Genomic DNA, 26,630 nt, shown 5'->3' on the forward strand with positions numbered 1-26,630 from the left:
CAAACCCAGTGTTTGGAAAATACAAAGGCTTTTCAGTGGACTGGTACCTGAGGGCCTTCTACAATATGTGAACAAGGTTGTTATTTATCCTAAACGGGGCCGTGCAATACTCCCATGGCTTCCTGTGAAGCGAAACAGAGCCGCTGAGGTTTAGTTATGGGGCTGAACAACACTATTAAGACACTAGTGTGCTTTCCCTTAATGGGACAAAACGTTTAGAAAATGTCAGGAAGAGCCTGACATCAATAAAAAGCCGGCGCATCGAGGGCCGCGTTAATCCAAACCTACATAATTATATGGCTGGAAGGTAAATGACGCTGCTTAGTCATTTCCAGACAAAAGGCCGTTAGGATATATGGGAAAAGAGTGTTACACAATGGATGAGACAAAAAACAAGCAACAAGAAACACATGCTTGGTGGCACAGAGATCCAGTTTCCTTTGGAGAGAGGGAGAGGAAGCCACAAAGGTGGACGCATTCCTGCAGCTCATACTACCCGTCATCTTATCCAGGGACTTTTGTTTTGCTTTTTTGCGCCAGACGCTGAATGCACACCCTTGTTGCCATCGTGAAACTCTGTCAGCTGGCAATTCCCACTCAGGAAACGAGATGGAGGGCGAGAGCCGCCCCATGCGAGGCACTCACACTTGATATTGAAGGAGGCGTTGGTGGAGTGGAGCGACTCCCCGGTGAGCGTGTTCTGCGCCACGCACTCGAAGTTCCCGGCGTCCAGCAGCCGGTCCACGGCCGTGAACTTGAGGTTGCTGCCCTCCTGGAAGCGCCTCTCGCTGCTCTCCAGGGCCCGGCCGTCGTGGAGCCAGCTGTAGCGGACGTCGAGCGGGTCGCTGACCTCGCAGCGCAGCATGGCGCTGCGGCCGTGCAAGGCATCCTGGGATTTGGGCTCCTTGGTGAACTGGATGGCGGCAGCCTGGGTGGACAGGACTGGAAGAGAGAAACGGAGAGAATGAGCAGGACTAGAATGGGGCCGTTGTTGACATTTTACGGCTTTTTCCGTTCATTAAATGCACGCCATGGCCACCACTTAGCCCTGTGGAGGAATGTGACGTTTAGACAGCGCAGGCCGGCCATGAATTGTGTCGGCCATAAAATGATCAGGCCCAACATGAAGAAAACACTTGATGCTGCATGACGGGAAGGTGGGTGTGAGGCTTTAGCAGATTCCTTAAGTCACCACTCCATCCTCACGGACACTTAAATCTGTGATTTACCCTCATGATGCTGTGCACAGGCTTTATGGGAGATGCATTTTCTGCTCTATTTACCCACATGTCACTGGAGGAAATGGCTACTGGGTGACGGGCACTGCAGGCACAGAATAACACTTTATTCTCTTTTACTACATAGTATTCTTTATTTTAAGTAAATATCTTTTACCTTCCTGTGAACTCTGGGAATTGGGTGCTTATAATATAAATCAACGGCTGCTCCAGCGACACTCTGTCTTCATATTTGCACAGTCAGTGTAACAAATTGCGCATCAATCTCGACTTCAACAGGTTGTCCCAGCAGGCTTGTTCTCATACCTGACGTCATGGTTACCGAGCAGACCCACACCTGCATGACACGGCGTGTAGGGCCTTCATGCCCTCTCAGACCTGGAGCCAGGCAACAGGAGGATCTTTCACGACTGTTAAATCAAGGATCGTGTTGAAGTTGATCCAAGATAATCCCTCCGTGTTTGACCCTCCTCACCCGCCGCTGCTGTCTGCCTGCCGCCTGTCTGCCTGCTATCAGGCCCACCTTTGTCTGTGCTGCAGGTGGCTCCAGCTGATGAGCACACAAAACGACGCAGGAAAAACCTGGTCTCTTCAAACAAGACACATAGAGAGGCCGAAAAAAGGCTGCAACAAATAACTATGCCATAAATTTGATGATGATGATGATGATGATGAAGTTGACCAGGAACCCTGGTCAACTTTAATGGCTAGGCTGTGTGTTTACAGACACCTGCCACAGATGACTGGCTTCCACTTAACAGCATCCACTCAATTACTTTTTTTTAGCTTTTTGCATGTTCTGCCCAAACAGTGATCAAATACTAGACACTTAAAACATTTATTTCCAGGTTCTAAGAACATATTATTGGCACACGAGATGTGTTCATTAAGGGCAAAAGGGAAGAGCCCGGGTTCATAAATCATTCTTTCATCATCTGATCTGAGCTCCACATGATTTATTGCGCACAGGATTGTTGCAACTCCCCTTCTGTATAAGCAAACTGTCTCTAACCATTCCCCTAAGAGGGCTTGTTCCGTCTGTGTAAAACTGGGGTAACAGGCAGCAGATGGATTGGAACCAGCAGAAGAGGTATCGCAGCATCCACCTCAAATCATCTAGCAAGGAGAGTTCACACACGATGCCCTGCTTCCATGCCAGGCTTACAGCTGGTGCACTTTTTTGCAGCAACTTCCATCACCCTGAGCCTCCTCTGAACCGTGACATTACAAACCGCGGCAGAACTGCGGCTCATGACTGATGTGTTCATTTGAGATACTGCTTGACACACATGCACGCACGCACGACGAGTCTGTGAGTTTTGGGAAACGTTCCAGGAGAGACAGGTAGATAAGGGGTTTGCAAATGCCACAGCATGACGGAGAAGACCGGGGACGGGGGGAGAGGGAGGGAGAGCGGGACAGAGGCTGCCAGGTTTACTGTAGCGTTCATTCAGAGAAGGCGCCGTGACCTACATCTCTCCAGCACACCCCTGCTCTCCCTCTGTAACGCTTGAACAAAGTGACACAGGAAGAACCGGAGCGCACGCAAGTCATGCAGCAACGCCAACGGACCCGATCGGCACAGTTCCTAAATGAATCTTTGTTTCATTCGCCGGGAATCGGCACAGTCTGAAAAAGCAGATGAGGAGTTTTCCAATCACCCACTGACAGACTTTTAAAAGAGAGCCAAAGTTGAAAGGGAGCATTACAGCTAAAAGAACAAGCGAAAAGAGGTAAAGGCTGACAAATCACACTAACCACAGCAAATGGCACAACAAACTCATTAACTACCAATTAACTACTGAGGTTACTTTATCAGCTAATAATCAAATTAAGTGATATTTAAAGTTTTCTATGGTTTAACTCAAAAAGCACCATGAGAAGGGGAGATGCTAAGAGCAGCCTCCATCTCTACAGCGGTTAAGAAAAAAAAGAGTTCTGGCTCTGATACCAATCAATACGCACTTGCTGGGAAAAGCTTCCAGCAGATACACTAATGCAGCCAGATTAGAAGCGATCGTCATAAAATATTAACACGTCTACATTTTCAAACTAGTTTGAGTTTCGCTTGGTTTGGGTCAAGGTATGTGGAAGTGAGCTGGAAGAGACAGAAAATGGGACGAAGACGGAAGGGCAAAGTGCTGAGAAGGCTAAAATATCTGCACACAGGGACTCTCCTCTTCGGCTTGCTGCACTGACGACCCCATTAAGCCGGGCTCGGCTGTCGGGGCTGTCAGGTGGGGGTCGCTTTTAAGCCGTCCTGACAGCCAGAGCCCACCGTAATGGCCTCATCAACAGCAGACGCCTCCTTCCTCTCTTTCCCGGTTTGTCGGCTGGAACAGGCAGGCAGAGGTGAAACCATGAGGGACGCACAACACAAGCACTTAAATGTGCAGGTTTAGTCGAATGAATTAAAACACACTGTATTGGTAAAAACAGACAAAAAGATCAACAGCAGCATCAAAGTGGACGTTATCAGGATATAATAGCTGCTGCAGAGGGACCAGCGATTACGCAGCGAGCTGAGGCTGCGAGGGGGTCAAAGGGGACGACACACACACATAAAGAGCAGCAGCCACAGACGCCTGGCACCAGACACCCCCGCTGTGGCAGCTCAGATAGCCCCATGCATGTGGTTCAGAAGGACAGCTGTGCTTAAATGGAGGAGAGGCAGGACAGTAGAGTCGAACGCATCATCGCCGCTGACAGAGCGTGACACAGCGATTGGAACGAACATTCATCTCAATCACATGACACACACTTCCCAGAGTGCCACGCGCTCAGTCCCTGCAGATGTTCAAGACTTGTACATGTAAAAGTGTGTGATCGAAATAGTCTCCCTCTACTCTGCAGCTGCTATTAGAAACACAGCTACTACCACAATCACTATTTTCTTTACAAGCTCATATCCTTATCTCTGGAATCTGCATAACCTAATTAAAGATAAGAGAAGAGAGACTTCAGAGGACATCAGCCCTCTTTACTTAAAACTGCACACACTTACAACAAACTTCAAAGGCTTACGAAAAAAGGAAGCGGCGCAAAGACAATTAGAGCGCCTCTGATTGGATCAATTATTAACTGCTCCAAAAGTAAATATACGATCTGAAAGCGAGCTTACTGCCTGATTTGGTGACTAAAGGAAACATCTTGTTTAGTTAATGTCAATCACGAGGGCAAGACAAACAAGCACACAGTGGAAAACCAGGTCATCACTTATTAAAGAGCTTGGGCAGACAGGAAACACCGATGCACTCAAATCACTGTATAAAAGCTCATTTTAGTGGCATCAGAGGACAAGGGACAGTTATGGACTGCAAGTTAAAAGTCAGAAAGAGGAGCAACAAAAAAATAAAGAATTTTAACCTGAATATTTTAAATAATAAATAATATAACCACTACATATTGAGAAAAGCCTGTAATTCTGTGGAAGAATTGATCAGATCCTGAGATAGAGGTGGTTGCAGGGGTGTATGTTGGCATTTGCAGAGGGAGACAGATGACAGTGGTTTTAAAGGCAGAGGTAAAACCTCAGATGAAAATGAGTGATAAGCTTCATGCACGTCGGTTTTCATGGACCAGAACATGAAGGAGATAAATTGAAGTGTGAATGAAGCGCTGAATCCGTTTGACAGGTGTTTCATGGGCTGTCAAGAAATGAATGAATGTGTGCGGGTTTCATCACATGACTGCCTCCTTGAAATCCCACGAGGAGAAAAACTTCCCTAAAAGAGTTTATGGTCACATAGAAAAAGTGGAAAATCCCAGAAGACCATAACAAGTTAACACTGAAACTGAGAGACACATCTATTATCAACTAACCTCATTTGGAAAATTCATTTAGGTTTATTTTGTTTAGTTGAAAGATTAATTTCATCCCTCACTGCTCTCACGGTCCATGATTTTAACTTTTCTGTCATCAGCCAAACTCTGAACTCACCAACGTGAACCACACAGAGAAATCGCTGGTGCATAGAGCTGAGATGCTGCTGGAACACGGAGGTCAGGCTGCCTTGTCTAATCTGACAGCAGAACGGTTCAACATGTCGGAGTGAGGCCCGTTACAAAGCCTTTGTCAAGCCACCGAAAAGCGAGCGACACTTTGCTTTGTCGCAGGCTGATCCCAGTATTGACCTCTGTCAGCTTTTGGAGATGTGGCTTTTGCTCAACTTTTACCTTGAACGCAGTTTTAGGCGCAACAGAGACGCTGCCTGTACAACACAAAACACCTCAGTCTCTAATGATTCTGTTATTTACTGTAATTGATTTATTTCCTTACCAAACTAATGTTCAAATGCTTATTTCTGTCCAAATAAAGCCGTTAATTACTTAATTAACATTGGGAAAAACCAGGTTCATGCAGATGTATCATATTTACATTTAATAAAGTACCTGAATAAATACATAATATATTATGTTAAGTCTTCATTTAGATGACAAGATCAATACTGCTCTGCGCTGCTGTAGCTTTACCAATACTGGCAGTGGGGAACACTGCTACCTCGACTGTCCACATGGATTATGTCCATGCATTAGAAGCCAGGCCACTCTATTAATCTGCAATGGATCAAAGCAATAAAACAGAACAAGTCCCTGCTGTCCCTTTCCATTCCATCAGAAGAAAGGTGACCCTGGATAGTATTTCATTCTGTGAAGGGCAAACATCAGCGCACGGCTGTTCATTCCAGTGCTTCTAATTGAAAACCAGTGTTCAAAGCAGCGGAGCCGGGCGGCCTTTTTACCAGTGACACCAGTATGCACATCCGCTACCCTCGTTCAATCGCTCTTCTCATTATGTCGGGTAATTGCTCCGCTCCCGTGCGAAAGGAGAGGGCCGAGCTCATTACAACGAACCTCAGAGAGATCACTATCCGTTGGTGCCATTTCTCTCCATCCTACTGTCGCACCAAGCAGACAAAGGCCCCCTCCTCCACCCCCACCCACCCCAGGTTATTGCCAGGCAACACTGGCATGGCAACCGGCATGCACCCTCTCCAGGTGGAGCGCGATTCATCATTACTTTTGCTTCAACTCAAATGGCTGCTACAGTCATCCATGACGCCTCTGTGGAGTTTCTAGTTTCAGCTCTATCGCAAACATGACAACGGCTGCGCTGTGGCGTGCAGCTCGCCTCTCCAGATGACAGCAACTCATTTCAGGAGAAAACTACTTGACATTTTGACAGAAGTGTGTCACCTCTCTCCTACGACGTTACGAAATGCCCTCTCATCCCTCGTAACGAGCTGCTGCATGCAAACACACCTCCGCCGTTTGAAATGAAATGTTTCATAGGGCCCCTGTGATGGAAAGAATAATAAAAACACGCATGCGACAGCGTGAATGAGAGCGGAGGGCAGGCATCAGACAGAAATCTCTTAATAAGCAGATCGGCGGGCGGTCAGCAGCATCAAAGGCTCAGCCCCACCCAGCATTTTAAGTGTGTTTTAATAGGCCACCCATCTTAGGCAATTACCGCCTCATTATGTGCTGTAGTAGGAGGCCTACAACAGGCTTCAGGCTGGGGATCAGGACTGGCACAAGTCTGGCTCCTGAGTAACACTCAGGAGTAAAGATCCATGTTACACAAGTCTGGCTCCTGAGTAACACTCAGGAGTAAAGATCCATGTTACACAAGTCTGGCTCCTGAGTAACACTGGTAGCGCTCCCCGCAGGAGAAAAATACATAGAGCTCAGAGTCAGTGGGACAATATAATGCACTCAGTCATCCGACCTTTACAGAGACAAGCAGTTGAGATGACGAGTGAGTCAAACATTTTACACCGCGTCTCTGACTCTGGGTGTTGCTGCTGCTCAACACAAACAATGACAGACTGCTTTCATGTCATTGCTGATGTTATTTTACTTCACTCCGGAATGTCACGCCGTTCTTTGTTATCGTGCGATACGCGAACGGCCCTTCAAGGAAGGTTATCGGCCCGCGTTTATGACAGACGGAGCCCCAGCACATGAAGGTGCCTCTCAGAGGAGACGCGAGTCCCATCACTCGTCAGGCCGCCTGCTCCGTCCCTCCACACCAGGCTTCATAACTGTCATGCTGCCGATAAAACCGAGACATCTGAGCGTGGCCAGCTCTCACCGATTTTCAACACCCACTCATAACAGGCCGACTGTTGAAACACAGGCAGGCTAATGCATCTGTGTGTAACCCACGCATGCCGAAGACAGAACATGAGCTGCAAAGGGGGGGGGGGGCTCACAGAATGTGTGGAACACCCATATGATTGCAGTGAAGAAGTGGTGTGTCTATACATCTGATCCTACCTATGAAAGGGACGAGGGGTAATATTACCCATGATGCATAGCAACCTGGAGCCACTGTTGTCCCCCGCAGCTGTGTTCTTACCAGACAGTGAATCTGGGAGCAATTATTAGATTAAGATGGATTAGGCTTCGCTTAGGTGAACCACGTTAGGTTGTTCCAGTCTGCGTGGCCCTGAAAAACCAGCTCTTAATCCACTAATGAGACCACTTTTAGAGAGAAAACTAAATCCTATAGGAGTGAGGATAAAGCTTGCTCTTTTATTTGCATCATGCTTTTTTTAAACAAAGGCTCCTCACACAACCTGATGCAAACTGTTGACAAAAATAACGTCAGTAACTACCCTGTAGATGGCAGGAGCGAGGCCTAAAAGAATTTGCCAAGGCTTAATATCAAAGCGAATATAAAGAAACACTAACGTCAAACATCTGGGGCCACACTGCAATGTTTCTTTCCAGCATTCTAAGCCAAAGATGGAGGATTAAGGCACAGTGGAACAGAAGAGCTCAGCAATGTTCAGCCAGGCTAAACACAAATGTCTGATAGATGTTACAGATGCAAGAGTCTGCCTATTAAAGTGGGAGCTGGGAGAAATTAAGACAGTTGCATGGCTAAATCTTCAACGGAGTAATACTACAGATATGAGATGAAACAGAGCTGGAAGGAGTGATATCCTGTTTCCAAGTCTCCTGCCATCGGAAATATGATCTGCGAGGATGAACAACTTTAACAGATTAAACAGAGAAGTACAGCCAGTAAAAGATGCAGATTTGAGACGGAAACCTTATAGAGTGCAGCAAACAGCAGAAACCAAGCCTTCAGAATGACAAGAGCTGCTTTTTGCATCAGCAGAGGTAATAAATGATGGCTGCCTGACTAGGTCTGGCAGCAGATGGGTGCAGAGTCTCGGCTGCGTCCACACAACAGCGCCAACCACAACACCCTCAAACTTGCTGGCATGAAGGAGAGTATAGCGAGATAAGAAGGAAGTAAAAAGAGAAGAATTACAGAATAAACGTCAGAAACATGAAGAGAAGGAAAATAATCAGGATTTAAAAAAACAAAAAAACCAACACAGTTTGAAATGCAAGTCTTCTGTAAAGGTAATATTAATTTCATGGATGGTTGAATGCGTCCATTCTTGGGAGTCGGGTTCTTTCAGTCACTGAATGGGGCTCCAGAGCACAATAAAGGTTCCATTAAACCTCACTTTCTCACTTGTTGTCTGCCTCCATCACACTGTAATCATCCATCTGCCAATGCTTTTTAAAAGCTTCCTGAATTCCTCCGGTAAAAGCAATTTGCAATATCTTCGTTAAAGCACCCTGAGCCCTGCCCATGACTAACGCCGACAGAACACACGCACAATGCAATGCAATGAGGTTCAATGAGGGGAAGGCAAGACGACCGTTTGTGCACTTTCATGTAACTGCATGCACTGGAGTCTCTGCAGTCGGCAGTGAGAAAGCTCCCTGTGACTGTGGACCACAGAGGTGCGAGTGTGTGTGTTTTTTTGATAAATCTGTTGACTCTAAATACCGGAGCAAAATGTTTCAGTGGAGGAGATCCAGGAATGTGCATGTGGCCTTAAAGTCAGCAAAGGTGCCTTTATTTTCAGTGATCACAAGCTTTGTTTTAACCATTTCTACCTCTGCACCAAAGTATTTTAGTGCTGGCAGGAACGCAACCGCTTGGAAGGCACCAAGGTGTTTGCATGAGCAGCGAGAAACAGACTGACAAACCAGCAAGATTTAAAGGTAATTACCAGCTACAACACATGGTACAAACTAAATGATCATCCTCTAATATCCTCTAATTCAAAACACACAGTCCATATTCCAGTTGGGGGGGGGGGTCTATTTAATAGCAGACCTGAGACACAAGGAACTAATTCTAGATTTAATGAGAATGTGTCATCTAAATAAAATCTTACATCAAACGCAGGCCTTTACGAGAGTTAAAGCGCTCACGAGTGCGATGCTCCAGCACCACTCCTGATGTTTTTCACGCATCTGTAGTCCCCATCATTATAATTAGGCAGTATTATCTTTTAATTAGGCGAGGCCCTCTGTGCCGTCATGTTTTCGAAACCCAGCAGGCGGTCATTTTCACAGCCACGAGAAGAATGGAGTCGGAGGAGGCTGGGATTAATGGATTTCCTGGTTCCCTATGCGCTGATCAGGTCTGTTACTTGTTAGACATACCAGCTCCTCTTTGTGGAGCCAGCAAACGGGGCAGTTTATGTCTGCCGTTGAAAGCTGTTTTAATCCGCTTTGAGTGAACACCTGTTGAGCAAGTTTTTCCGTACAAGTCGTTTAACTTCACTTTAGGTAGAGGTACTAATACGCAATCCATTTAAAACCATTCCTATGCATTAGGATATATTTCCTGTGTGTTATTTTCTAAGCGTAAGTATAGTTGCTACAGCTACTGTAACACTCTTAAATCTCATGGGCAGACTGTGTGTGCCCCAGGGGGTCCATGACATTTGCTACTCGTCCGACTATTTGAATAACACAGGAATGGCCAGGATGTGGCACAATGAGTACTTAGCTCTGAGGGCAACTGGAGTATTAGCATAGAGGGAGCAGTACCTTATGAAGGTTACTGGGAAAAAAGAAAGCTAATTTTTAATTCATTGTATAATAACTTCTTTCTGAATTGAGGACATGTTGAATGAAGAGCTGATTTATGGTTCTCTTTCATATACTTTCATCTAACATGCTCCATCTGATGATAATAAAAAAAAAAAACTAACCTTGAAAAATATGACTTCAACTTTTAGATTCAACGCACTTCCCGAACATGAGAGGTAACAAAAAGTCTTTTGTTGTAAATTTTAATGTTATACAACCTAATAGCTTTTTTTCCTCCAAGAGCTGCAATGTACACCCACCATTATTAGAAACCTTCACATGACTACTTTAGAGCCGCGTTTCTTGGCAACGCGCGCCGCTTGTCGTGCTTCCACCCACTCAGGTGCTGCCGAACGTGTTCAAGGTGATTATGTTGCTTCTATGAACAATTCAACGCCTCAGCGCTCACCCGTCACACATCTGTGTGGACAAAGGCACTTTGTGCGCAGACAAGAAGGTGGCAGGGGTTGTATCAACTAAAGCCAGATTACTGTAGGCTCACCATCTCATAAGAACCATAGATTAGTTGTCTCTGGACAGGAAATACAATATTTGCTCTGCCTCAGTCCAGACTGTGATGTATTTGTCAAGGTGCTGCACCTTTTGATAGGCATCCAGACACAAACACCACATACACGGGGATCAGAGATAGAGGTTGAGGACCGACTTCCTTAGGGATAAGTAACACCACAGTTTATACAACTATACCAATATACAATCTGCATGCTCAAACTACTTCAGGGCTGCACGCTACCCGCAGGGTTTCAAGATAACGGACGTGGAACATTTAAACAGGCAGGTAAATGGAACCCTTCTGAAATACTCCTCTCAGCAAAAAATACCTTTATTACAATTCCAACTTTCATTCCAATCTAAACTTAAGGAGTGAGAAGTGGATTAGCATCCAAGTACAAGAAACAGAAATGCCAGATCTACATCTGGCATCCATCTGTTTGACACGTGTCCTCATTGAAGCCTCAAGATGAAATGCAGGATTGTACAAAGAAATGGGTAAAGAGTCAGGGAAAGAAAAAAAACATACGATGAGTGTCAACGTAACAGTATACTTCCCTTTCTGCTATTGCTCATCCACGGACACTGGTTATGATACAAGACAATCTGTATAGGATGAGATGCAGCACAGACTCATCTGTGGTCTATGGTCTGTTCAGGGCTCCGGTTTAATGAGGATGCCAGAGTGTGGAAGTACCAGCAGTCGCCCAAGTCAAGCTCTGACCAGACACTTTCACGATCATTCCCATTCTAGTGTGTCTCTATCGCAACATAACACAATAGCACATTACTTTACAAACTTTAGAAAGTAAACACTCATCAATCAAATTAAAGCGACAACACTTTAGACATTTATTCTTAAAAACTAATGGAATGAACAGTTGATCAGTCCGTTAATCCCAACGCACGCACACACAGACACAAAAGATGATAACATGCTGGTTTCCTCTCCTCCTAAATGTAAACAGCTTTGAAAACCAGTGGGGCCTGACTGGCACAATGGCCTCCTTCTGAGCAGACTGTCACTCACACTCTGGGGAGAGACACCTCTCTGTTGGAGGTGGCGCGACCCCCCTCACACCTTTACACACACACACACACAGACACACACACACTCTGCCTTTCACTCCTCTTCACCTCTGAGAGATCTGCTTCTAACAACAGCTGCGGCCTTGCACCCAGTTAGCATTCACACACAGCCAAGCAAGCCAATTAGTGGCCTTAGAGCGTATAATTGTGTGTTTGTGATTCTGTGTGTATCTGTGCGCGCGCGTCTGCGTGTTTGGAATAAAGGACGTGGTGTCATGCTGTGTTGTCCCCCAGTCTTGACAGCCAATTACCTGCGTGTGAAGTTGGAGGCCTCACTGTCTTTCTGTCAGAGCCTGTCTCATCTAAAAGCACGGTTGGACAATGCTGCTTCCTGTCTGGGTTCTCCTTCCTGCCTGGGACACCACGGTGAAGCAGTGATTCCATACTCTTTGCCATCTCTATCCACACCACCTTCAGCTGTTTTGCCCCCTCTGATCTTTAGTAGCGTTCCCTCTACAGGGAGGAAATAGCTAGAACTGACTACCTATGTACATTCTGACCCATTTTTACATTAGAACATTTTCTTAAAAGCCGTGTGATGTTATTGGAAGTGAAGAGGTGGACTGCCCGAGGGAGGGCAGCTTCTTTACTTAAAGGTCAGTGAGCTGAGTTCTGCCTGTAAACACATCACACAAAGGTGATGAGGTAAAAGAAACAACCTCTAGCACATGCATCGAGATTGCTGTAGAGCTGTAGAACTAATGCATATCCAGTAGGTATCAAATCAATCCTCAGACTGCTTAATTTACACATCAAATGATGCAAATGTGATGATAATTGCTTTGTTTGGCACCGACAAGTGACACCTCAGACAGTTTGTGAAAATCAGCCAGAGTAGTTCAGTTAATTTCACAGTGCTTCAGTTTCTTTTGTATGCTCTAGATATGTTAAGTGAGCACTTAGACTCACCTTTGATGAAAATGGCCACATCGGTGACATCGAAGGAGGCGTGAGGGGAGAAGAAAGAAAAACAGAAATGTTAGACGCGGGCTCAACATCAGCACAGTCCTAATGATGCAAACAGAGGAAGGCTGTTATCCGTTTTGTGTTTCATTATATTACGAGCTGAAGGCAATGTGAACAGTTAAAATCTAAAAAGGTGTGTTCTTTAATGTGTATTTCACACGATGCTACACCTCTAACAATGCTGTGCCTCTTGGCAAATAAATACCAGGCCCTGTGCCTTTAGTATAGGACATAAATCAGCCAAAGTGCAAACATTAATCTATCTATTCATCCTACACACATTTTACCATATCTTTACAGCCATGATAGATTTACGTTTTATCATCAGACAGCATGAGCCTCAGTGGCAACAGTATAAGTAGCCTCCATGGGCCAAAACAAAGGGCTTGTGGGTAATTCTTTCATCTAGTACGTAGCAGTTCAGGTCAACACATCTTTCTCACTCCCCTCGCTTTACGTATGCCTCGGGAGCCATCTAGGAAAAGGTGCACCGACTCCACTTTTAAAAAGCCCTGTGAGCAGTGCAACATAAATCTATTTTTCCCCCCTCACCAGCTCCCTCTCCCCATTTATCTTCCCACTCTTTCCTGGGCTCATCTTGGCTCAGCGTGAACGCCACAGGAAGAGACGGCCAATAGACGAAAAGCTAAATCACAGATTCTACATCAGAGCAGTGGATGTCTATTTCTAGTATGTGGCAGACCAGACCTTTGCCACCATGGGAGACCTCCTGTCTGCATGCTCACCCCCTGAACCTCACCCACATGCTCAGAACACATTGCTTTATTGCCTGTAAAACAGACACAGTGGCCTATTTATAAGAGGATTACGTTAAGAAAGAGCGGCAGCGGGAGAGTGTTCTGTCTCTGCCAGCGCTTCCAGCCTCAGGGAGAGGGCCCATTATAAAGACAATGCAGCATATATGTAGCCTGACGTGATCTGAGGCTCAATGCGGAGCTTGGCCAAGGTGAACGTTTTTAGGGCAGGTACAGTACATGTGTTCACCCAGACTGAGGCAAATGCGAAAGCACAAGGAAATATGACCCCCGACAGCGAGGCTGCTTAACATTTAACATCATAGCCCACAAACTATTACGCGTACCAGAGTTGCTATAACAACAGTGGAGAATAAACAGACGTGCATGTTTGTCACAAGAGCTAGATTCACTGTTGTTTTGAGTCGTGTATGATGAGATAGTAAGATGGCACCACATGAACCAGCTCAACTCGGGCAGAGTAAAATGCCTTGAAACCCAAAAAGCTTTTCCTGCTTCCCCTCACATCTATAGTGACCTTCAGTAACTGATCCGTCCCCTTGACTTTTCACTTCCCCGCCGCAACCTATAAGATCTCTTTGCAATGCTGCACAATAAAAACAATAGTATCTGCATGTTCGATTCCTCTGCCTCAGACCCTCCCAGGCGTCCAGCAACAGCCTATTGCCGGTCTATCTTTCCATCTGGCCTGGCTAATACAGCAGCGGCCCAGTTCTCAAGTGTCAGCCCTTTTGAATGGAAGCCGGGAGGAACAGAGCACTGCAGAGAGTAAACCTCCCCTTTCAAACTCTGAAACACATCCAGGACCAGTGGGACAGCTGGGAGGAGAGAAAAACCCAGGGCTAGGCTTTGTTGATTCCTTGTAGACTTCTACACACAGGCTGTTTGTTTCCATTCTCCATTCCAGTGGGATGTATTGATCTGTAGCCCTGTGCAGCTCAAGGTCTTGTCTAAGGAAGACCCAGACATGCCCTCCTAATGGCCTGACAGGCTTTCACAAAGAGTGGGTGTGAGCAGCATTACAAAGCAAGGAGAGGAATTTCTTGGCTGTGGTAGATGATGGGTCACCAACTGCAGCTATATCTAAAAGTGTGATACGATATTTTGAAGGCAACGTAACAAAGCGAAAAGGGGGTGGGGAAAATTTGTGCCTCTGTCCTGGCAGAGAGCATCTTCCAACAGGCGTTTCCATGTCAACCACAGCTGGACAGCGATCCTCACGGGAGAAGGAGCTTCCCCACTGGTCAAAGGTCAATTAAAGAAAATTTATTTTTGCTGACAAAAGCGATGATCTTTCTACCTGCAGCCGTCCTTCCATGATGCTCTGGCTGAGCAAAAGATGAGCGATAATTCTTTGAATTGAGTTAGTTTGGTTGGTTGGTGAATTTTGTAAATTAAATTAATTAAATTTGTCCTGATTCAATCCTCCTGTCTCTTCAGAATGATCAGTGCCTCTTTACCCTTTTGGCGACAATAGCATTGAGATTACAATGCAAGGCCAGTCTGACGTTTGGTGACCTGGATAAGGCGCTGCCTAAAGGGCATTTCATACAAAAGAAATCTATCTAAGGCAATATCATCTGTATGGATGTTAAGTGTTCACATGCTGACACTCCACTCTGGGCTTTAAAGGCTATGGTGTCAGTGAGAGCCAACAGTAAGGCCCTTCAATGCCATGTGAATGTTAGGGAGACATTGGACAATGCTGCAGCACTTAACTGACCCAAAGCCAGAGGCCAAACAGCCAGTGGCAGATCAGCTCAGTGGGTGAGCCGTCCTCTTGGGTTATCTAACACCAATACTCAACAGCACATCAAGAGAAATCACAACAGGCACAAATATTTCTGTATACCCCACAATGCAATCCGCTAGCATCAGGAGATATTATACAGCTAATTCAGGCAAATGACATTTACTGAAGAGTTATTTAGATGCTATCAGTAGCCTAGGTCTTTGTGCTAAGGGGATTAGCGCCACCGTGCCCAGCAATGAAAGGCGTCTTTGTGGCTGTAGTCTTTAGCGGGATGGGAGAGCAGCTCGGATGCCTGTGTGGAGGGTGTCAGTTATCAGGGATCCTGCCATGCCTTGGTAATCTCTGGCCCTGCAGAGTTCCTGAACCCCAGCCAGCATGTCCTACGCCAGCCTCTAGAGTTCCTTCAAACCAGAGGGACAATGCTACGCTTTCACACTGGGGTCCACTGGACCGTCAAGCTCCTCTCATTGAGTGAGCAGTATGAGGGCAGGGGGAAGGCTGGGGCTGCTAGACGAGGGGTCTTAAGAACCATTACCCCGTTAGCCAACATAAGCATTCACCACAGACAGGCTTGATTGGTACTGTGCACCCAAGCAGGCACAAGCTGTGGGATAAGACCATGATGCATGTTTCATTAAGGTGTCTATTGGTTATAATCCACTGTGCACCTCCATAGCCTTTGAGCCTTGTGAGTTGTACTACACCTTAGCAAGAAGCATTAAAAAAAAAAAAAAAAACAACTTGTAAAAATTTGAACACCATAACGACTTAATCAAATGCAGGCTTCCTGCAGAGAACACTGGCTGTTAGAAAAGTGGGTCAAAACATTACAGTATCTTAAGTTCCCCCGTAGATCAACAATGTTTCACTCAAACACCGATGTGTGGATTCGCTGATGTTTTAATTAAATGTAAATGGGGATGAGAAAGACGCGCTGCTGCAGAAATCTTTGTTTTAAGAGTTTTGATAGAAGCGTTGGAGAGGAATAAATAAAACAGGGATGCGTGGGTACAGAGGCCGGAGAGCAAAAGGGGAGTAAACCCGTCTAATGGGAGCAGGGGATTAGTTCGACATAATGAAGAGATGATTCACTGAAATTCTGAATTCATTTGTGGCTGTCAGGATCTTTTTCACACCATGGTGTGCAGGGTGTGGGGTGTCTCCCCCCCGCCGTTCCTTGGATCTCACCTCTTCCTCCGCATGCCTTGGCCCAGCACAGCTTGGCTCTCTTCGGCCCTGCGTGGCCCCCTTTCCACTCCACTGGGAAGCAGACATGCAGAGGAGTATCACCAACGCCTGGCCATGGAACCTCGCGGACCAGCGTCTCATCTCCTCAGGTCTCCCATTGTTTCCTGAACCTGGCCTCGGCCTGTGCTACAGCGTGTTGCGACCTCCGCGGTCCCGGTTCGGCACACATAATCTACCTCTTTCAAAAGATGTAAAGGGTTTGTTACAGTAAGCCAAGCCCCTGCAGGCATATATCCAATTGCTCCAACTGTTCTCTGGCTTCAAACGGAGCAATAAGAAGTAAGGCGAAAGATCAAGCAGCTGCAGCAACTGAACTATAAAGTAAAGTTCAGGCTACGTGTTAACTGCTGCAAACTAAAATAGTGCAGAGAAAACACATTTAGCTAAATGTCTAAAACGACTCAACTATTTTAAGTGATAAAGTTTATTGTTTGAAGTGATAACGTGTCTTTCACTGACTAGGGATGCAACACCGTCAAGATAACCAGGGACACTGAATTGGAGGGAGGGTGTCCCAACAACAATAGACCCCCAACAACCCGCCAACACACACACCTCCTTTTGGCACCACAGTGGAATGCTGCCACTAACAACTTTGTCCCGTCCCTTTGCTCGCTGAGCAGCTAAGCACAATGTCTCTTTTCAAAGGAGACACTCAGATGAAAGGAGCCGAGTTAATTGCCTTGGTTACAATAGACCCTCCATGTAGGGCCATCCCATTTCCCCTGGCAATTAGGACTTACTTCCCTCCAGGTACCCGCGAACAAGCTTGAGGCTGACACTTGTGTGTCTGAGCGGCAGAATGAAGACCTGCTGATATGATGATGATATATTGAATCCTGGATGCTTTTACTACATGTGTGACAGAGAGGATGGTCTAGTTGTAGCAACAAATTCACAATGCACACAAGGTTTGAAGGACAAGGTCTAAAAACAAAGAAACAGCTTCTAATAGCTATTAAGCTTTACTGTAAACACCAACTATGAACAGTAATTATATGGTGAGAACACTGGTTAACCACCTACACTGGTGAGACAACAGGCGTGGAATTTTACTTTTGGTGATAAAGCAAGACAATTAGGTGTAATTACTTCCTGCAGGTCATGAAAAAGAGTGTTAGCTTAAGGTACAGGCTGAGGTGCAGGAATAAGCGGAGCCGAGTTGAGGTTCCTCTTAGCGGACTCCTCAAACGCATGTATGGACATGTGAAATGTGCGCGTACGTGCACATGAACACAGTAATAACATATTTACATGAGTACACAGAGGGCTGCTTGTCAGATTAGACTAAGGAGGAACTGAGTGACAAAGCCGCCTATTAAGGGCTCATCTGTATGTACATCACAGACGCTCTTTGTAATGGAGTAAGATGTGTTGAGACGTGCTCCACTGCCCTTCAGTCAGAGCGACTGGCCTGAAAAAAAAACTCAGCCCCCCCCCCCCCTCAGAGTCACTTGAATAAGCTCGCCACACTGGGTCCACTAAGGTCCTGCTCTGCATTAGTATGGGAACCAGCTCTCCCAGAGTGGGAGGGGCAACACATGGCACAGACAAACTGCCACTGAGGAAACAACTGGCAACGGCCAAAACTTTAAATTAAACCGGAGTCAAGGTCGTGGATTGACGGACATAAAATAAAGTGTAGAAAGGTTTAAAAAAAATTTTTTAAACTATTTTAAAAGCTGTAAAAGTCTAATTAAAAGAACTAGTTGCTCCTGATTGTGTTTTTTATTATACTATCAAACAGCATTTTATCTGGGCAGAAGTTAAACTTTACTGCAAAATTAAAAAAAAAAAAAACATACAAAAAAACAACAACAACAAAACATTTGTTTAAAAAAGGGAACAAGACGTTTTTCTATTTTTCATGTGATGGCTGTGTTTTGGTTAAAAACAGAAACTCAATTAAATGGTTGTTTTAGAACTAACCAATTCCATTCCCAGTCGTCTCTTTAAGAAAACCTGAGACCAGCGTTTTAAAGAAGATAACGTAAGTGCATGCATGGATTAACCAACAGTCAAACTCCCTCTTTCATGAAAGAGCGATGATCCCCCACAACATGTGTGTTTAACCTTCCGTTGCTGCCAATGAAATCTAAGCACTAACAACTCAGGTGACTCACTGTCCACTGTGGACTGCTGACTCCCCGATGGTCTCATTGGCTGATCAAAGCCTTCTGTGGCCGAGCGCTCGCGCTTTGTATTCTTCCGACCTTGCGGCTAATATTAACAAGCCCAGGAAACCACACTCCCACCAGCAGGGATGTGTGACACACATTGTGTGAATCTCCCACAGTGTTCCCAGACCTTCGCGCTGCCACGGCCACAGGTTAAGTGTTTCATTCTCCGTGTGCTTGGGTTACAGGCAGGGGGTAAACAGTTAGAGTGCACTTAAGTATGACAAGAAAACCAGTCATGAAAACACATTAGGATGAAACTCAGTGAATCACATCTTGCTCACTTGACGCCAAGGTCACACATGCATTACAAAGGGACAAACTTGACAACATCTGTCATAAATTTAACACATGCAGATTCAAGGTGAAATGTGTGCACGCTGGGACGGCTGAAGGCGGGGGAGCCTATGCACCCTGACACCGAGAGTCATGATAATGAGCTCGCACAATCTGCAGACCACTCATCCACATCCATCACAACCACACAAGGAGAAGATTAGACGGGCTGCAATAGTTGGCAACCTGACATTGCAAAACCACTCCCGTGGGCGACGTCAACTACAGAAACTTAATCTGAAGCATGCAGCTTTCCTCTGCATTGAATGCTATTTTGGAGGAGGTTTGAGTACAGAGTGCAGCTGTGGGCACCACAAGGATGTACCAAAGTCAGAGCTCTGTCCTGGGAAAAGGACGCTGGGCAGATAACCCGGCTGTTACCACCTACATTTACCAACACAACAATAAATCTAAATCACAGCTGAGGACAGGAGGAACAAGGTGCAAGGTGCAATGAGCCAAAACGGTATGGAGCCTAAATCCCCACACTGAATATTCAGTGATTCGCTGGCAGCAAAGCACAGGGATCTTATTGTGTCTCACCCAACAACAACTTGGGTTAATAAACAAAGAGCCTTAAATTAAGCAAACGTGTGTTACCAAACTGAAATATGATGCTTTTGTGTCACTGGAATTTCCTGTTTCTTACAATTTGTAGTAGTCGTTTACAACATGGGTCCAGGCCTTCAATGTGTGTTATGTCTTTCCATCAGTCAAGCTTGTTTAATGGGGACTTGCCTCACACATAATACTGCAGTGTTGAGGCAACAAAGTAAACAATTCAGCAGCTGTTGTGACCACTTAAACAGCTGGAAAAAAAAAGTCAACTCTACCACTTTTGAAAAAAATAAAACTACATATAATACAATGATTGGCTGCTTGAGTGTCGCTGCGGTAATTAAACGTTAATCCCCTTTAACAGACAGCAACAGCTACTCAAATCTTTTTATCCCCCCATGTCAGCCCAAGGCGTCCCCCTGAAACATAAATCTTCCCCTCTTCCATCCAGCCCTCTTTTCTCTGCCCTGAAAGTAAGAGCGCCGACGCTGGCAGTGGCTGCAGCGAAGCCAGCTCGCATTTCAAGACAAAGCCAGATCCTCTGTCAGAAAGGAGACACTCTCCACACTGGAGCCGCTACTTATCACCAAGAACCAGTTTTTCTGCCGGGGCCCAGTCTCACACCTCCGTGCTGACAAACTGCCCACCAAAGTAGCCTTTCTACCCGAAGAACCAGCAGCAATCAATGTCGTCAGCGCTTTGCTGTTTCTGCTGTAAAGGAGTAGATGCCACCGAAATGACCCCAGAGTCCAGTCAGCTCTGATAATGCTGATTCTGATGTATGTGTTGATAGCGTGGACAGAAAAGTCCATTACACCATGTGAAAGCACGCAAGGTGACGCAGGCTGTGTTTGAGTTTCACTCAGAGGGAGAGACAAGTCTCTGCATCAGACCAGTGTTTGTCTGCTGTATAAACTCTGCGTGTAGCTGAACATGAGGATTTACGGAAAGGTCCAGGGAGTTATCAACAGTGCAGCCTTTGTCCGAGGACACGTACGACTGAGAACAGATGAAACTATTCAGGGAAAAAGTGAGAATGTGTCTGGCTTGGATGGAGTCTCCGGTGTGAAATTAAACGGCGGGGATAATCAGATAATGAGCCTGTAAGCAGCAGATTTAAAGGTGAGAGGTCATGCTATACAGAAGACCCAGGTTTAAGGATTTGAGGTTAAAACACAGGTCCTGACCTTGGTTCGTAAAGCTCCAACTCAGTCTTTGCAGTAGTGGGCCAGAATACTTTATTTCCTACCCGCAGTATAGAAACATCTACTGATCCCAGCATCTACAATCTACAAATAAGTGATTTTTTTGTACGTTTTGAATTTGGCTAGCTTATTTCTGTGGTCCTAAAAGAAGTGAAACCCTTGAGCTCTGGCTCCTCAGCATAGATTTCTGATTGCTGCCACCTGCTTGTCACTACTCACGTTACCAGCCAAAAGAAGATGGCAATATTAGCTAAGCGGGACTATTTAGAGAGCTCAGAGGTGGCGCAATCAAAGATGCTCTTGTTGCCTGTCAAAAACGTAATAATGTAATTTAATTACACGACAGCAGCGTCTGAGAACCATGTGCAGCAGGCTCAAAATCACATGAAGATTATTAGCGCTCAAATTTCTACAGCATGTTTATTGAGCAAGACTCTCAGTGAACCGGGGAAATACAAAAGGTTTCATTTTTTAAACAGGAAAAGTAAAAAATAAGTATCCATTCAAGCTGTACAATAGCTCGAAGCTTCTTCAGGAACTAGTCTTCATAATAGCAAGGCATTCCATCATGAAATGCTCAAAACGGTCCATTGTGTATGCCTTGTAGCGAGTAGAGTGGCAACACCACATTTCACAAGATCTAAAACAAAAAAAAAACACAGTTTTCACCAAATAAGAAGCATATGGCTTCACATTCAATTAGAGCAATTTTCTCTCTGGCTCACATTTAACAAGAACCACTTGTTCTCCGCTGCCCAAACTTCTAGACGAATCATCTCGCCGCACGGCTCGGGGTGACCTCAGGAACCAGCCGCCTGAAAGGGGGCCCCATTCATAAAAACAGGCCGTGGAGAGACATCAGAGAGGCCGCAAGACCGTGTACGTTTCTCTCCTCAGAGACAGAAGAAGCCACGCGGGAGACTGACTCAACACAAAATCCACTCCTTGTCACCACTCAATGCATCCGTCAGCAAATATTGTGAATGGCCGTTTACAGTTATAAATAAATAGACACGGTGGCTTATAAATTAGACGTTTAGGCAGGAGTAACACTGCAAGTTACAGGGGCATTAGTACAGTTTTAATCTGAGCTGCTGTATGAAAAACAAGTAAATTAGTACTGTGCCATAACCACAAAAGACTTAAACAACGTGTAATATGATTTGATGCCAACTGCTTCACAGCTACAGAATGTGCGCTTGTAAAAAGCCAGTCACCACTCGTCAACTGCTTCCACCCACCAGACAGGACTTGCTGGTACGCGATGCGGCATCAAAGCGTGATGCATCGGAGAGAGCGCTGCTCTGGTGGGAATAAATCAGACGAGTGACAAAAAAAAGATGGTTGTCAGTTTTTCCCACACAAGCACAAGGTCGGGTTAGTGTCCTGAGCTGACTCAAGTCAGTCACGCGTCAGTCATCAGCCCTTTCGCTTTCTTCTGAATGATGAAAAATCTTTTCATCGTAAACAAACAACATCTGGAACTAATGGCCCTTTGGTGTGTAGACCGTTGAATGATGACAGTTATACCTGGAAGGACACGGTCATCTACAGTGACCTAAAACCTGTGGAATCATGAGCAGGACTTTGGGGGAGCCTGGGGGAGCCTGGGGGTGTGGGGGTTGACTGCAGCTTCTCTATAAACCTCTAAACTCCCCTTTCAATCGTGGTTCACGTCCTCCAGCTGCCCAAATTATTCGGACGCCTGCTTGAGTTCTTTATTAAGACGTTTTTAGAAGCACAGTAAAACACCGTCCGGCTGCTTTATGGTCGAAACCCTCGACAGCGCGCTGCCATAAAAGTTCAAATGCAGACAAAACATTTGCTTTCACTGGCTGAAACAAAGAGAAGCAGGCATCTAATGTTAAAAAGTGACATTTTTATATAGGCAGCATTTATCCTGGATATTTTATAGTTATTCACATAAACCAACAGTGGTTGACTTTCTATCCATGCATTTATGTAATAAAGGATTTCCAAACTAAACTGACCATTAAGCAGGAGCGAGGATAAAATAGATTTATTTAATAAAATCCTAACAGTAACTGTAAAGTATCACATTTCAAAAACAATGATTAAAGTGTGAGTTTGTTAATGTGAATGTTTACTCAGGGAAATGGGTTGCAGGGGCCAACAGCCCTGAGAGGCTCCGGCCTGTTGTACGGCTCTAATACACTCAGCACATCCTGTTAACATCTTTCACCATTTACTTGCACTGGGGAGCTCGCTCATGTTTTATGCCTTTTGAACCACCACAGAGTTTTCGAAAGAGTTACCGTGCCAAATAAAAAGATCAAACAAAAGAGGAGGGGTGGCGGAGGAAAGGCTGCAGGACATCCATCTCGTTCTCTTGTAAGAGATGAGAAACATTTGCACGAGGATCTATGAATAGAAGCGCTTGTTTAATTCATGGCCAGCTACTTTTCCTGCGAATGCTTGTCAAGTTTAGCTCGAGTGGCTAAAAGGTGGCCATGATGTGAGGACAGCCGCTGCGGTGTAGCAAGTGGACGCCGACTTATTTACATAATTACTTATGTAATGGTAGAGAACGCTGCCAACGTTGCCGTCCCCCTGCTCATCTGATGATACGCAGAGATTCAAATAGATTTCTTCTTTCAAACATGCCGGCGTCAACAACAATGAAAGAGAATGAGGTGTGGGAAACAAGGTGTGCGCTCGGGGCTCGTGTGTCATCTGACCTCATTTTAAGATGGACCTGGGAGGTTGAATGGAAGGCAGGGGTGTACCTTTCACTGCAACCTTTTCTTTGTTTCCTCTGCAGTGACAGGACGGAAAGGTGCACACAAAAGCGGAGTAAGACATCAGTCTGGAAACCGTCCACGGGCTCATAAAAGAACGCCGGTGAAGTCATGCTGCAAAAACGCAACGTGCACAAGAACACAGCTACACCTCTGAATAATGAACAAGAGTCTGTTCCAAAAGATGGAAGCAGCAGACGAAACAGACGATGGATACTCAACGATTGGAATGGAGCATACAAAAGAACATTCGTAGTATTAAAATTACAATTGCTGGCTGCTAAAATTAAGTTTAGTGAATAACTACGGAAGTGATTACTGAAATTCGTAGTGCGTCTGCACATCAGTAATTATCTGCCACGCCTAATGAAATTAAAACTCAAAGGCATCGGCCTCCTTTTGACTGAAGCCAATATTTTCAGTAAGCAAATCAGGATCGCCTTTCTTTGTACATCTTCAGCCTCAGCCTCATCTGCTGGAGGCAGCATCGCAGGCTTTGTCGTGAAGCCGTCTCGAACTCACTGAAAATTTTATACCAAATAAACCAAGATCAGTCATGTGTAAAAAGGAGACAGCGAGGAGGACGAATGGAAATGGAACAATGTGTGTCCAATTTGAGCGACTCCAAAAGCGCTGGTCTGGTTCTTCGTCTGCTTTTTTAGAGTACATCAATAATGACACATTCCAGGACAAAGAGTCGGCTATAAAAATACAACAATGTTGGTCCACAGGTGCACGAGCCACATCTTTATACCCCAATAACAAATGCGCATGCATAAAATAGCATTTCCCGCATGGATTCATCCTGCGTTTACATATTCGTCTAAATTCCAGCGGCTGTGAAAGCCCCACGTGCTCAGCAAGACAGTGGCCAGTGTCCACAAGTGGGAAGTCAACCGACAAACAGCTGCCAGCCTCGGTCTGCCACAACTGTTGTCCAGCTCCTAAGGGAGGCTGCAGCCTCTGACCTCCCCCCTGACCACACATGCAGAGCTAAGACCCGGGGTCACTCGGCTCACGGTGAGGAAAGACGGGTCTGTGGCCTCCTGTCTGGGTCCTAACCTGGATGAGGATACAAAACAGCAGCAACAGCTGTGGCGTGCAATGGCGAGGTCGCTGTGGGCCTTCGCTTCCGCTCTGACGTTAACACCGGGAGGAAAGAACCACGAAAAATACCTACTTCCTCTGGTATCTAGCACACAAGGGGGAGTCAGGGACCACTGTCAATTGTCAGACAACACAGGCATGGGCGTCCGTCGTCACCTCAGCAGATAAGGCCAGGAAGCTCTGTCCGGTGCTCCCCAATCACTGAGACCTTGGTAGCTGGCTGCACCTGGTGTGTGCACGGTTTATCCTCCGCTGGGATCAACTAATGTCAGGTTGTGGAGGGCAAACGGTAACTCTGTTGATTGAGGCAGGCAGTGGCTGACGCTGATAAGAATGTGTGGAATTAACTCCATTCTCCCCCTACAAACAAACTAAAAATGGAAAATGCCAGGGTTAAACTGGAACTAGCGGTTTCACATTTCTGGTGCAAGTAACGGGTGCCTCCAAAATAAAAAAAATAAAAAAATAAAAAAAAACTAAGAAAGCACAATCAAGCGAGTGCCTTATTCAACAGGTACAGACTATAGAAATAATGTGTTCAGGTGAAATCATCATCCAAAATCTTATGTTTGCTGACGTTTCCCAGATTTTTTCCCCATGTAAAGCCGTCCTTAAATATGTAATGACGGCGTCTGCCTCAAGCCTTCTATTCCTGGCGAGGTGGAAAATCATTTAAAAGCAGCTTTTAGACCATGGAGCACCAGAATTCTCCATGGAAACTAGATTTAATACGTCTAATGCCTTAAACAGTCACAATCATCTTCACAAATTACACGAAAGTCGAGAGATCTAATAAAACACAGAGAGCAGCCCCATTCATCATGTCAGTATGGCAGAAGGCTGGAGACTGGTTGTAGTGTTTGACAAACAAGAAGCATCTTTCTGTAGTAAATCGACTTTCACCCTATACGACACAAAAAAACATTGAAAATAACATTTTTTCCCCCAGAAGTGGACACAGGAACCAAGCCAGAGCTCCGATGCTGACGGGAGAAACACACTCAGTATATCAGCAGAGGCATAGAAGAAAATTCCCCACAGCGTCTGTCTCTGACAGAAGACATTTCAGCTTCATTCCTATTTGAAGAACTGCTTCCCAAGCACTGAGCAAAGAGGAGCAGTTTCAAAAACACCCCCTTAAAACCACTCCGTTACTCTCCCACCCCTCTGTCAGAGCTGATTAAAAATACACTGAAGTCTGGCACTTATCGCAGACTCAAAGGGAGGTTCAGATAGAGGACAACAGAAAGGAGGACGGGGTTTAAAGGGATTCAGTAGTTGGCACAGTTGTGAAACTGGAACGAACAAAATGGAAGGGAGCAGTGGTAGGTGAAACAGAGAGCGGGTACGGCGGCAACATGAGGCTGCTGAGATGGTTTAACATAATTAAAACCATAGAACAGAATAATGCTGGAAGTGTAATGAGCCTGCCTCGCTGCTCTGGTAATTACAGTCTACTAATACAGAACACTCTTTGCCATAATGGATCAAGGTTACTGGTTGTACTGGGTGCAGGAGTAGAGATGCATGACCCTCAAACATAGCTGGGTAACAGGCGTCTGGTTCAGACGAGGCTTTAGTCTGATTATGCAGCCCATAAACAAATCTGCTGGAAGACCAGACTCACTGTCGGGGGTTGATTGTGGAGCAAACAGCAGGAGGACACATACGTTAACTTAAGCAACTGGGTAAAACCCTGAAAAGGAGGAACAGAACAACAAAAACCTATGTTACAGTACTAAACTACAGCACAGCAATACTTAAAAGGATCCGGGGCGTAGTCACGATTTTATGCTGAAAGGCTGAAACGACGAGTGAGAAAACGAATGGACGAGCACGAGGGGTCATCTAATAAAGGTTTTAGCTGGAGACGGAAAATACAGACTAGAGACTAACCACCATCATATGAACAGGACGAGGTAAAGAGCACAAGCGTCTACGAGGCCACATAAGCCAACACAGTGCATTAAATCAGACTAACTACAGTGA

The 26,630-nt window shown here is 45.5% G+C and overlaps 1 protein-coding gene across 1 annotated transcript in view; it reads right to left on the reverse strand.

Moving 5' to 3' along the window:
* Positions 1-26,630, reverse strand: part of ptk7b (protein tyrosine kinase 7b) — a 48,234-nt gene that overhangs the window by 16,001 nt on the left and 5,603 nt on the right. The window contains exon 2 of the mRNA XM_029174949.3: positions 646-942. Coding sequence (XP_029030782.1) covers positions 646-942 — 297 coding nt within the window. The remainder of the gene's footprint in view (positions 1-645; positions 943-26,630) is intronic.

Source organism: Betta splendens, chromosome 15 (assembly GCF_900634795.4).
Source record: "Betta splendens chromosome 15, fBetSpl5.4, whole genome shotgun sequence".
NCBI classification, from domain to species: domain Eukaryota; kingdom Metazoa; phylum Chordata; class Actinopteri; order Anabantiformes; family Osphronemidae; genus Betta; species Betta splendens.